The sequence below is a fragment of the Ovis aries genome, chromosome X, assembly GCF_016772045.2.
Source record: "Ovis aries strain OAR_USU_Benz2616 breed Rambouillet chromosome X, ARS-UI_Ramb_v3.0, whole genome shotgun sequence".
NCBI classification, from domain to species: domain Eukaryota; kingdom Metazoa; phylum Chordata; class Mammalia; order Artiodactyla; family Bovidae; genus Ovis; species Ovis aries.
In genome coordinates this window covers 114,983,699-114,997,960 of record NC_056080.1, presented here as the reverse complement: position 1 = coordinate 114,997,960, position 14,262 = coordinate 114,983,699, and the positions used below count along the sequence as shown (strand labels likewise).

The 14,262-nt window shown below is 46.5% G+C and overlaps 1 protein-coding gene across 1 annotated transcript; it reads left to right on the top strand.

Annotated features, from left to right (window-relative positions):
- Positions 1 to 2,451, top strand: SLC25A5 (solute carrier family 25 member 5). The gene is made up of 4 exons (NM_001127279.1): positions 1 to 111; positions 1,091 to 1,577; positions 1,756 to 1,896; positions 2,294 to 2,451. The coding sequence occupies exons 1-4, from the start codon at positions 1 to 3 to the stop codon at positions 2,449 to 2,451; spliced, it is 897 nt and encodes a 298-aa protein (NP_001120751.1).
- Positions 2,452 to 14,262: the final 11,811 nt, after the last annotated feature.

Below are 14,262 nucleotides of genomic sequence, written 5' to 3'. Positions count from 1 at the left end.
ATGACAGATGCCGCCGTGTCCTTCGCCAAGGACTTCCTGGCAGGTGGAGTGGCGGCGGCCATCTCCAAGACCGCGGTCGCGCCCATCGAGCGGGTGAAGCTGCTGCTGCAGGTATGTCTCGGAATCCGAGAGCCTGACCAGGAAGTGGGGGGAGGGGCCGCGCGGGAAGCGGTGGTCCGGGGCCTGGGGGGAACCAGCCCTCGAGATCTGCCCAGGGAAGTGGCAGCGTGGGAGCAGGGGTGGCCGCGGGGTAGGACCAAAAAAGGCAGACTTGAGAGAGGTGTTTTAGTGATGTGAACTTTAGGATCTCGGGAAGGGTCGGGGGCGGAGGGTGGGCGGAGGAAGACCAGGGCCTGGGCATCCCAGAGGCAGCGAACTCGGATGGGGCAGCCCAGGAGTGACTGGCTCCCGGGCCTTGTGTCAAGGGCGAAGACGCTGAAAAGAGGGACACCTGCCTGTACCGAGGACCTCAGGGTCGTGGCAAGGAGATAACAGCCTGGGGGAGGCCACGCGGTCGGTGGAGCGGCCTCGCAGCCGGCAGCCGCGCTCAGACCGGCCGGGCCGGAAGCCGGCGCCGGGAAGCGCGTGTCCCTTGTGCGTCTGCCCCCGCGCGGCCGCTGGCGCGTTCCCGCGGCCTGGCGGCGCGCTCTGCTACTCCGGCTCTAGAGGGCGCGCCCGCACAGGCTGACGGGTGGTGGCCCTCAGGTCACCTCCAGGAGAGGGGGACCCAAGCGGGAGGGAAGCTGCTCCCAGGGACCTTAGGCGAAGACCACGGTCACCAGGGTGACCGCGCCTGATGTGGGACGCGCCCTAATGTCTCTGATCCAGGGTCTGAGATAATGACCTTTCTCCCAGGTCTAAAGGTCACAGCTCCGCTTGAGGGTGGCACCTCCTCACCCAGAGGGGTGGAGGCTTAATGCTTCTAGCTGTGACAGCGGCAGAAGGTTAGGAGGGTCCCACCTGTGGGATCTAGAAGGCCAGACTTGGGGCAGGTGGGAGCCAGCTAACCTTTAAGGGTGTCCGTTGAGATGCTATATTCTCTTCCCTTCTTGTGATTATCACTCTTTCTGTTGGCCTCCTTGTCTGTCAGGTGCAGCATGCCAGCAAGCAAATCACTGCAGATAAGCAGTACAAGGGCATCATAGACTGCGTGGTTCGTATCCCCAAGGAGCAGGGAGTCCTGTCCTTCTGGCGTGGTAACCTGGCCAATGTGATCAGATACTTCCCCACCCAGGCTCTCAACTTTGCCTTCAAAGATAAATACAAGCAGATCTTCCTGGGTGGTGTGGATAAGAGGACCCAGTTTTGGCGCTACTTTGCAGGAAATCTGGCATCAGGTGGTGCCGCCGGGGCCACGTCCCTGTGTTTCGTGTACCCTCTCGACTTTGCCCGTACCCGTCTAGCAGCCGACGTGGGCAAAGCTGGAGCTGAAAGGGAATTCAGAGGCCTCGGTGACTGCCTGGTTAAGATCTACAAATCTGACGGGATTAGAGGCCTGTACCAAGGCTTTAACGTGTCTGTGCAGGGTATTATCATCTACCGAGCTGCCTACTTCGGTATATATGACACTGCGAAGGGTAAGTTTGCCCGTGGGCTTCAGAACTGTCCATGTGAGAACTTTTAAAGGGTTATCTGAAGGCAGCCAGTGTCACCCCGTACAGCCCTTTGTGTACAGAGATGTTGGGGGTGGGGGACATGGAAAACAAGTCAGGAAGACTCTGCTTACTGGTAAAAGTGTCTCTCTTCTATTCTCAGGAATGCTTCCAGATCCCAAGAACACTCATATCTTCATCAGCTGGATGATCGCACAGTCAGTCACGGCGGTTGCTGGGTTGACTTCCTATCCGTTCGACACTGTGCGTCGCCGCATGATGATGCAGTCAGGGCGCAAAGGAAGTAAGTTCCACTGGAGCAAAAGATACAGATGTGGGCATGGCACATGGGCACAGACCAGCCATGCCTGCCTTTGAAAATGGCAGTCTGTTGAGATCCCAGGTGGGGTTGATTGGTCTGTGTCCACTGCACAGTCTCCTTTCAGCAGGCCCTTTGGGTGCCTATGCCCAAGGGGGCTTGCCTGGTGTTAGAGGTTAAGGCCAGCAGGTTGTCTGCACCTCCCCGTTGTCCTTTAGTCACCATATTAAGATTGCAGTATTGGCCACACTAATGTGTAAATGTTGGATTTTTTAAAACTGACAATAGCTCTTAGAGGTGGGGCTCTGGGTTAGTCTGGTTAAACTTAAGGACTTTTCACCTCAGCCTCGGGTCACCAACCCTTTGTCTTTGTCCTTTGCAGCTGATATCATGTACACAGGCACGCTTGACTGCTGGAGGAAGATTGCTCGTGACGAAGGAGCCAAAGCCTTTTTCAAAGGCGCGTGGTCCAATGTTCTCAGAGGCATGGGCGGGGCTTTTGTGCTTGTCCTGTATGATGAAATCAAGAAGTTCACCTAAGTTATTTCCTAGTTTTTCTCCTGTGACTAGGCATGTTGTATTATATAACATATCTTGAGCATTCCTGACAGACTGTTAGCTGTCTATTTATCTATGGCAACTATTTACTGGTTGAAAATGGGAAGCAATAATATTCACCTGACCAGTTTTCTCTTAAAGCCATTTCCATGATGACGATGGGACCCAGTTTTTTATTTCAGTCACTCCTGGCAAATAACAAATTTGAAGAAATAAAAAATACCTGGAATAGTTTTGTTTGTGGTTTATTTTCATTTGAAAGTACATTAGATAATTTAGTAAGGGCTATGTTTGGGTAAATGCTGCAGTATATCCTGAGGTGATGAGCTTTCTTCTAAAACCAATCTTCAGCCATCCACTTAGCAAAGAACACCTTGGCTGTGTGACCCATCGACATTCCAGACCCAGAGCAACCGAAAACTGTTGGTCCATTGCCTGTGGACAGTGACAGCTAATGAGCTTTCTCTGAAAAGCACTCTGGAACCACCTTTCCTATCTTGTGCTTATTAATGAAATACTAGCTGAATTTTACACTTGAATTCCATCTCATTTCATGATGAAATTCATTCCTCCATGAGTTTCATGTCATTTAAACAAAAGTGTTGTGAAAGTGAAGTCGCTCAGTCGTGTCCAACTCTTTGCGACCCCATAGACTGTAGCCTACCAGGCTCCTCTGTCCATGGGATTTTCCAGGCAATAGTACTGGAGTGGATTGCCATTTCCTTCAGGGGATTTTCCTGACCCAGGGATCAAACCCAGGCCTATATTGCAGGTGGATTCTTTACTGTCAGCCACCAGGGAAGCCCATAAGGTGGTAACAGCAATTTTTGTCCAATTGCCTTCCCTCCTCCATCTTTACCTGTCTCAAGTCAATCTAATCCTGTTCAAAGCAGAGGATTAGAACTGGCATAGTTAGGCAGTGCTGAGATGGCAATACTGTTAAAGATTATGGAGAGAGCTGCCAAGAACCCAAATCTCACTACAAAAAGGAAACTGCATCTACATTTTGGCTGGCATTTTAATCAGCCCAGTTAATGGAGGATGCGTGTTTCTTTTGGAAGAGTCCTTCCTTGGGATCCACATGAGAGTGTGTTTGCAATTTCTGCAGCTCCTGTAGCCTCAGAAATACAGGGATTTTACCTAAAACATGAGGTTTGTAGGAAGCACCATGGCTGGCAAACCACAACATTCAAAGTAGAAAATGATAGGTAATCCACTTGCACAGGTGAAAGTTCCTGAGGAATGCGACATAACGCTAGCATGTTTATCTGCCACTCATAGATAGGGTCTGCATGGCAGGTGTTATTGCCCACAGGATCCTAGTGTTTTTTGTTATGTGCCACCTGGCCAAGCACCTGAGTCAACACAATGTACACATACCAAGTTATATACCTTAAATATACACAATGTTTTTATATAGTGGATTTATCCCTTACCTTCAGTGATACTGACAATAAAAAATATCTTAGTAAAGTTGCTAAAAAAAAAAAACCACAAGACTACTGGTATCAAGCCTGGATTCTGCCACAACTGTGCTGTTGGATAAGTTAATTTCAAGCCTCAGTTTTCCTCATCTATAAAATGAGGATACTAATAATGCCTGCCTTTGAGAGTTGTTTCAAGGATTAAAGGAGATTCCATTTCGCTCCCTGGGTCAGGAAGATTCCCTGGAGAAGGAAATGGCAACCCACTCCAATATTCTTGCCTGGAGAATTCCATGGACAGAGGAGCCGGGTGGGCTACAGTCCAAGGGGTCACAAAGAGTTGTACGTGACTGAGTGAATACCACCACATCTACCATAGAACATACATAACGTTGTAAGTGGTAACTATGATAATTATTAACAGACAGTTAAGGTTTCAGGGGCTCCAAAATCAGAAGTACCTGGATTTGAATCCCAGCTCTGCTGCTTACTTAACTGTATGGCCTTGGGCAAGTCACTTATCCTAGGTCTCAGTTTCTTCATCTGTAAAATGGGGATATAACAGTGCTAGCCATATTTCCTTGGAGTCTTGGGAGTGAGAGTTAAATAACATAAAGCATGTAAGGCAATCAATGTAGTGCCCGGCATCTAGTAAGCTCTCTGATGTGAGTTTTTCATAATTAGACATCCATTTTGTGGAATGAAGATCTGCCTAAGCAGAGAACTACTTAAGAATGAACTCAAACTCACTTCTCTTTTCTCTGCAACAGCTTAGATATACTATTTTGTGTAGGATTTATATAAAATAAACTTCAGATCGGGTCTTTTTTCAGAGAATTTGATCCTGAAAGGGGATAAGAGGCTCTTCACTTAGGGCTGCAAACCATAATACAAGAGAACCCAAGTCCCCTTTATGGTTATTACAATAGATGTGGGCTCACTGAGCTGGCAGCTATTAAAATAAACCTAGGACCAAGCGTTAATGATCAGAAAGAAAGAAGTGGTGCTTCCTACAATTGGGTGGCTGACATAGATGAGGTGTGTTTTTTTCTCCCCCTCTTTCTATTCTTGTTCAATGATTTTTGAAATTTAATTTAAAGACAAAGTGGTTTTAATCTCTCCAAGCTGTGCAGGATAGTGCTATAGAATTCATTATGTCCATTATGCTCATGCGAACATTGATAGTACACAATCTTAGCAACCCCCTAATTTATGCCATTGTTTTGTTACTATTCAAAGCCTAACAGAATCTGTGAAGCCCGATTCCAGGTGAGAGAGCCAGTATACAGGTCAGCTTGCACACAGCCTCGCTCTCCATTCCAGGGGCCACTCGGCTCAGTCACCAGAGGCAGTGTTCCGGGTGCTCCGACCGCCACCGCCGGATAAAGAAACCAGGGGTGTCTTCCCACAGGGGCAGTTGTCGTGGACGGTAAGTCATTTAAGCCATTATTTTGTATTAAAAGAGATGTGGATATGTTAGCGAGTCTATTGCACAATTTGAATGTATTTTAAAGCTGTAGAAAGAGTTCTGGCACTGCCCTCAGACCCCAGGGGGAACCCTTTCAACCTCCTCTGCCATTACAGATACTAAGGTACAAAAAAATTCTAAAGTACTGCCGTGCCAGATGCTAGATTTTCAAGGGTCTGTGTTCCTGCGGTACGTTTCCTTTTTCCTAGGAGGTTTGTAAGCATAGTATTTCTAATTTGTTTTGGCGGTTTTTAACACAGTTAGTATCTGTACATGGTCCTCAAAGTTGAACAGTAAAGATGTAAAATGAACAGTAAGCGTTTCCTCTGTCCCATCCCTAACTCTTGTCTTCAAAAGTAACCATTATGAACAGCTTCTTGTCTATTCAGACAAAAAATTTTGTAATGCATGTTGTTGTGAGAGTAGCTGATTTGTTTTTTTATCTGAATCCTATTCTGACGGCTTGGATTCAAAATGGCATGATTCTTTTAGACCAGTGTCGGACTCTGGGGACCAGGACTTACAGACGCTGTCGGAGGCAGGAGGGTGGGGAATGGGTAGTTTCTGGATTCTGAGCAAGAATTTCTAAATGTGATCCTTTATTAAAACCTTAAAAGGAAGCCAGTATTTTCCTTTGCAGTTTTAGCTTTGGTTGCTGAGTGACCTGGGGGCAAGTCACTTTTCACATCAGAACCTTAATTTCTCCTTTAAAGTTCCTTCCAGTTGAGATGTTCTCTGGCTCCATCATTTTTACATAAAGCAGCATCAGTGAAAGGACTGGGATTAGGTGATTTAATCCTCCCTGAGAACATTTTAAACTATCTAACACAGTCGTAAGTTGAATAGTCTCTGACTCAGAACAGTCATTTGCAGACTGTGTGGGTGGGTTGGTGTTGGCAAGTAAAATTGCAAATGTAAAGATTTACATTAATTTCAAGACCAAGAAGCTGAGCAACAAAATTACAGCTTGGAGTCTGGGTCAAAGGAGGTTTGATTTACCTCAAAATAGTTAATATCCGTCTTTTCAAAGCCTCATCTTATTATCTGTAATATGCACTTTGGTATGCGAGTGGCGATTTATTTGAACAACAAATACTGGATGCTACAATTTCTGGACACAAAAAAAGTACCTTGTGTTCCACTCAAAATTTTTGGAGGAGCATCCCCATCATTTCAGTCATTTATTCGGTTTAAATGCAGGTGAACAAGTTCAGATGCATGGTGTTCTTCTTAGCCAAAGGCTTAAAAGAGCCTTTGGTATCCCGGCAACAAATATAAACAACGTTCAAGTGACAGATTGGGCAGTATTTTCACTATACCCTCTTCAGAGACACAACTGAGTTACAGGCTAAAAGTGTTAATTCATAACTGTCAGTTTAAGAGAGGTGCCCATCCTGGGATTTCATTTCCTTGGGTGACTTTTGTAATGAGGGGAGGAAATTTAGCACTGTTGAGATTTAAGGGAACTTCTGGGATCTAATCACAAGACACCTTTCACCGTCTCTAATGTTTTCACTCCCACAATGGAGATGGTTGTGGCCATAAAGACATAACCAGGGCAAAGTCTTTGCTAGACCGCTATTGACAGATCAGCTTCCTAGGGCTTCGTGTTTGGGAGTGCAAAGGGAAATGCTTCTGTCTAAATGAGTTTCCAACGCCCTGCTGGGTGAGAAGCAAATGTACTCTCTCCTGATGGAGAGAGACGTGCCAAGAACCTAACGGTGCTTCAGCCTTGAAGCCACCCATTGCATGGGCCCCTTCCCAGCCCTGAGAGGTGCCACAGCGATGTATTCATTTTGTCATTGGGTTTTGTAAAATGTTCAAAAGATATGTTTGTGTTTTTTAAAAGGGGGCACCCAAATAATATAATTATATAAATTGATATCCCCACAAAACCTGCATCTACACGTGCTGGTGGAGCTGGAATAGATGAAGGAATTTGGAGGCAACCCTGTACATGAAGGCAGAGGCATTACCCAGGTCTGGGACTTCCTTGTCATCTGGTCTCCTCACTGTTCCCCATCTTCTCGCCCAGGACTTGCTCATAAGACTCTTCTGGACTGGAGGTCTCATTTTCTTTTTTTTTAAATTCAAGTATAGTTGCTTTGAGGGCTTCCTCGGTGGCTCAGATGATAAAAAATCTGCCTTCAATGCGCAAGACCCAGGTTCGATCCCTGGGTGGGGAAGATCCCCTGGAGAAGGAAATGGCAACCCACCCCAGTATTCTTGCCTGGAGAATTCCATGGACAGAGGAGCCTGGAGAGCTACATTCCATGGGGTCACAAAGGGTCAGACATGACTAAGCAACTAATACACACACAACACACATTGTTGCTTTACCGTGTTGTATTAGTTTCTGCTGAGGTCTCATTTTCAAAGACCAAACTGTCTCACTTGACAACTCTCCAGTTTGTACCTAACTGCTTTCTGCCTCAGTTTCCCCATCTATCATACACAGATAACAACACTACCTCATGAAAATTAACAGGGTTAATATGTGTAAAGTGCTTAGAACAATGTGGACACCTGCTTTACACAATTTTGCTGACTGTTACTGGGCTTCCCTGGTAGCTCAGTGGTAAAGAATCTGCCTGCCAATGCAGAAGACATGGGTTTGATCTCTGGGTAGATCCCCTGGAGAAGGAAATGGAAACTCACTCCAGTATTCTTCCCTGAGAAATCCCATGGACAGAGGAGCCTGGTGGGCTACAGTCCATGGGGACACAAACAGTCAGACATGACTTAGCAACTAAACAACAATGACTGTTACTGTTTTATTGGAATGCCTTAAATGAGTTTAGTTTCATCCATGGGATACTGATGTAATGGACTTATCCCTGACCTACAGATTTCTAAAACAGTCGCGAAAATGCCACATGTCCCATAGAAAGTGAATCTCTCTCTCTCACAAAGAAAGAAAAGGTTGCAAAGAAAGAAAAAAAAAAAACACTTGGAATGCACTAAATAGGAATGTGTGGTTATGGTGGTAATCCTGAACTCTTAAGTTAGAGCACTTATTTTACAATTCTAGTTATTCAAGGGAGCAGAGGCCAAAAAAAATCCATCCTGCCTCACATCCAGACCCCCACTGCCCTGCTGGCCCAGGAGAGCTATGTGATCATCAGGGTTCCCTTTGTTCTTACAGTGTTTCAAGGAATCCACGAGGTCCCTGCCTGATTACCCAAGTCTATGATGTGACTCCCTAGGGAAAGAAGCTGCTGGGGAGAGGCAACACTGAGACTTTTGGAAGCAAAAAATCTCCTTTCACTTTTGCAATTCAGTTCAGGAGTTAAGAGTCCCTTTATTATAAAAACTGAGCCTTGTAGTGGGCTGACCCTAGAAGTGAAGGTCGGAGGCTGGGGGCTTGGACTTCTGGGTAAAAGCATGCTGCTTGCCAGTTAGGATAGAAAGCTGGGAGTTTGGCCATGGAAATTGTAATCCCACTTCAGCTCCATGCTTCCCTGTCTCTCTTAGGTCACATCAGAGCTCATCATGGATTAGTCCCTCAGTCTGTCTACCAGGAGAATTGGAGATCAACTTTTCTTGTTTGGGTTACAATGTCATTTTCATTTATTTATTTGTTTTTGGCTGGATCTCCATTGCTGTGCATGGACTTTCTCTAGTTGCAGCATGCAGGGGCTACTCTCTGGTTGCAGTGCACAGGCTTCTCATTGCAGTGGCTTTTCTCGTTGTAGAGCACAGGTTCTAGGGTGCACTGGTTTCAGTAGTTGGGGCCCCTGGCTTTGTTGCCCCACAGCATGTAGGATCTTCCCCGACCACGGATCAAACCTGTGTTCCCTGCATTGGTAGATGGATTCTTAACCACTGGATAACCAGGAAACTCCCCATTAAAAAAATTTTTTTTGTTGAAATATAGCTGATTTACCATGTTGTATTAGTTTCAGATGTACAGTAAAGTGATTCAGTTATACACACACATATGTGTTTGTGTGTGTGTTTTAACAGTATCAGCTGCAACATCATTTATTAAATCTTCTACCAAATCTCTTTTCAGAATTTCTAGAGCTAGACAGATTGGATTGTTAAGCCTGCTTCTGCTGATTAAACAATCAATACAACCAAATACTATGATTTCTCTAAACTACAGAATCACAATCATAACTAATTATTTTGACCTCCTATATGCCAATGTTGTGCTATTCACTTTGCCTGGATTAACTCTCCTGTTCTCTCAATAGTCCTGAGAGGTAGGTATTATTATAAGCTCCATTTTACAGCTGATGAAACTGAGGCTTTAAGAGGTGAGGTAACGCACTCTGAGCTGTCCTTGACTTTCAAAGAGAACTTTAAGGTGAGCCTGTCCAACTATTTATTTTGAGTCATGATATATTAAAATATGAAAACTGACTAGTTTCAACCACAGACAACCACCTGACAAATATTAAATAGAAACTGTAATAACCAAAGCACTGTTTACAGAGTTTAATTTTAGAATATGAGTTATTTACTATTCCAGCCAATTTAAGAATTATTGTTCAAGAATAATTACTTTAACCTAAAGCTACATTTGATTTATTCAAATTTCCTTAACTTTTTCAGGACAGACCCTCCTTTTAAAAGAAGGCTCTTAGCAAGGAATGCTGAGACCCCTACTAAGGTTACTTGCCTGCAGCGGGGGCTATTATGTTATTGGACTATTGGGCAATGCTCAACCCAACTAACACAACCACATGACCAGGTGGTGTTTGACGCCCCCTCACCTCTTGCCAAGGGTTGGGGGCAGGTCTCAGAAAAATGTTGACACCAGGGCGCTGGTCTATTTTAGCTGAACGAACCATCTATGGAGAGACAGTAACTTGTGCCTTTTGTTCTGCTACATCCGTGCATGCTCCAAAGTCCCAAACCAAACCACTTGCCATTCCCTCACCAAGTGTTCATGCTCGTATTTCTAAGCTTTGTTGTACTATGACTGCAGTAAAACCACAACCTAAAAGGTGTGACGTATGTTTTATTCAGGGGCCTTTTTGAGGACCATACTCGAGGAGATGGCCTCTCAGATAGCTAGCTCCTAGGAAATGTTCCAGAAAGGCAAAGGAGGAGCCAGGATACAATGGAGTTTTTGCTGGGAAAAAAATATATAGTCAAACATCAGAAGATTACTGCTAATTACAAAAAAACCAGACATCTCAAGTTAATAATTGTAGCACTTTCGTGTGTATAGAAGATGCAAGAATCTGGGCTCATTGAAATTATTCCTCAGATATGCATCTAGGGTTGGTATCTTCTTTTTAGCCATTCTGAATTCCCCCTCAGGGCACACCAAGGTGGGAGGGTGGCGACTGCAGTGGCTGATGGCTTGATGGCAGCGACATTCTTTGTTTACTGAAATGGAGAGCAGTTTTGTCCAGTTACTCGCCACCCTCCCCCCAACAAGCTGCCATTCCTTACCTCTCTGCCAAGGCACAGTCCTTCAAGATCCAGCTGAGATCACCCCTTTTTCCACAAGTCTTCCCAGACTCCACTAGTCAGTGCTTGCTGCCCTTTCCTCTGAACTGCTAAAGTATTTATGCTCAATTCATGGTTGTATCCCCAGTGCCTGGAACAGTGCCTGGCACATAGTAGGTACTCAAGAAATAATTAAGTGAATGAACTCTAATGTTTGTGTCATTGTATAATGACTAAGTGTCTGGCCCCATTAGGGGCTGTGTCTTGTTCCTCTTTACATTCCTAACATGGAGCAGAAAACTTTGTGTGGTAAATGTCCATTGGAGGGAGAAATGAATGAACGTGTGAACTTAGCTCCTTGCCTATTGATCTGCAGGAGTAAATTCTGACTGGATCCAGCCTCTTGCACCCTGGGAACAACTCTGCAGTAATATGTTGCACTGGGCCTTCTTGACTGGCATCTATTGTTTGCCCAGCTCCTGGGCTTAGAGGGAGGCTCTGGATACAGCAGGGGGTTGGGGAATCACCGTGTTTCTGTATTGCTGCTATGTGGTCCATGCTAGAGCCAGGGCTTTAGAAACCCCCCGTCCCCAAATCTATGTGAAAAATAGATATGACTCCACAGCAAGTGCCCCTAGCTTCCTGGGAATATATGCTGCCTATTCGATCATGAACCCCAAACACAGATCCTTCCATCAAGTATTTACTTGATGGATATCTGGTTGTGATGGTGACAGTGCTGAACACTGACTGCCACACAACATGACTCAGGCCACTCCAAGGGGAGAGGAATAGGCATGTCACTGGGGCACCTGAGGACGCTGCCATCAGAGCTGTACCGACTGCACACCCACGTGATATATTAGGCCTGATTAGACCAGACATACTCCTGTGCCTGGGCCTGATGTTCCCTGCTTCCAAGACAGCCCTGGCCACAGAAAGCCGAAGAGAACCCTAGAGTGAAGGTGACCCTCTGATCTCCTCTGAAGGCAAGTGGGTTTGCTCCCTGTTTTGAAAGTGGGTGGGAAGCCCCCAGGGATTCTGTCTCTTATTGCTCACCCATTGTCATTTCTTGAACTTTTCATTGTGGGCCAGACACTCTTCCAGTGGTGTATGGGTTCTCTTATTTAATCCTTTCAGCTGCTTTTTGATGCAGGTGCAGTGATTACCATTTTCCAGATGAGGATAACTGAGGCAAGCCATATATGTTTATAAATAGCACCTTCAGCTAAAAACCCTGAAAGCAGAGCTCCGCCCCACCCCACCCCCCGCCCCCCACATAAGTGAGAGCCAGGAGATGCTGTGGTTCCTGCAAAATGACCAGGGAGACCCGAGGAAGGAGAGCGGTGTGTAGGAAACCATCCGCCTGGGTGGGGAAGGACCCGATGTCTGCAGCGTCAGGAGACACCTTGGTGTAGTGGTTAGAGGAGGGCTCTGCCTCTTTCCAGGTGTGAGGCCAGGAGGTGGACAAGGTACTAAGTTCTCAGTGCCTTAGCTTGCTCAGTGGTAAACTAGGGTCAAGAACAGCACTATTGTGCAGATTAAATGAGTTAGTACTTGCGAGGCTCCTGGAACTGAGCTGGGCACAGAATTTGTGCTTAGATGTGAAATGACCACGGGGTTCTCTGGAGACCACCAGCCTCGTCCGTTTAGGTGCCGGATTTTTCAAGGGAAACACTGTAGTGGGCGCTTTCGGCGTGTTGGCAACAATAGTCTTTGCGGCGGATGGGGAGTGGAGGGAGTAGCAGAGGGAGATGTCCCCTCCTGCCACGGAGGCGACTGCAGGCAACTAAGAGAGAGGAGGGCTGGGCACGCCCTGAGGGGAAAATGAGGCTGTCGGGGGCCTGATGGCGACTGAAAGCTGCTGAAAATGCAAGGCTGGCTGACAGATACAGGCTGGGAGACCCGCCGCGCAGCCGCCGCCGCAACCAATGGCGAACTCGCCTCTCCGGGCTCAGTAGCCTCCTCGCAGCTGCCTGCAGAGGGCGCGCTACGTCTCTGCTCTACCCGGCACTGCTGCCTGGGTGGTGGTGGTGGGGCTCCGGGGGGTTGCGGCGCCCTCCATGCCAGCTGCTCTCCACCCAGCTTGGGCCAGCCCACTTCCTCCAAGTATCCTGCTCTGACCACTGTGGCCATACTCTTCCTCCCCTGATCCCCTAAAGCATCATCCACGCTTGCATAATTTAGAACTCGGATATGTGCCGGCTGGCTCGCTAAGTGTGTCTGGTGTACTGGGAAGTCTTGGCTCCACAACAATATCATAAGGGTTGAAATATCAGCCCTCCTCACCACCACACATGGCCCCTGGCACACTGGTAGCCACAGAGCGAGTGCCCAGAGAACACTTGACTCACCTCCATGAAGTCCCACTGTAATGACTCCCCAGGGGAGTGTCGGGGTCCTCGATGTCAGAGCACGGAGGTGGCAGAAAGGGCGCCTAGCAGGATGCCTGTGTGTCCTCAATTGACACCTTAGCCTTCACTAACCGGGTGGGGCCGGTATAGCACTCCTCCAGAGGCAGTGAGTGCCTTGTGCAGAGGAAACCGGTGTGTGGGAAAGCCCAGTGATAATGGAAATATCCGCTGAGTCCCTGCTTCAGTGAAGAGCCCTGTGCACAGCACCCGGGAGACAGATATGTAACCAGGGTCCTTCATGGGATGCAGCGTGGAAAAACGGAAACAAGAGATTTAGAGTCAGAAAATTGCCACACACTCGCTCTGTGACCTTGGTCACTTCTCTGAGCCTTGGTGTCTTCATCTGTATCTCTAAGAGAACCTGGAATGGGAAGGCATAGGGGAGGTCAACGAGTATGGTAGCCAGACCTACAGTATTTCCACTTTCATGAGGAGAATATATTTATTAAGTAATCTAAATTACCATTTCTAAGTCAAAAAACAAAATGGAAGTGGTAGCATTTTGTGACAATCAAATGATAAATTATTTATGAAAACTTTTTGTTAATTCAAAGAGGCTCCACAAAGGTTTATCACTTTCTGCACTGCTAAAAATACATAGTAGGTGCTCTGATAAATGCTTCTTGAGGAGTGAAAATGTTTCCCATTATGAGACGAACAGTCAAGTTGTTATAGACTCTAAGCTCACTCAACCCGCCGCACAACAGGCCAATGAATCCAAGAGATGAGGTGTTGAGGCAAGGAAGATACTTTAATCGGGGAGCCAGCAGACTGAGAAGATGGCAGGCTAGCACCTTAAAATAACCGTCTTATTGGGGTCTGGATGCCAGGTTATTTGATAGATCAGAGATGAGGGTAGGGGAGGAAGCAAAGTAAAAAGGCCATTAATTTTGCAAACATCTCCTAGAATGGCAAGCTTCAGGCAGGGGATGTGTTAATTTCTTCCTTCCTGCCAGGTACACAGGGTTCTGAACAAAGGCACTTTAGTTTAACAGTTAGGCAGAGGGGGAGGATTCTCTGAGGCTAACCATTCTGTGTGATTAGCAATGAAAAGCAAGTCAAAGAAACAGTTCCAACATGG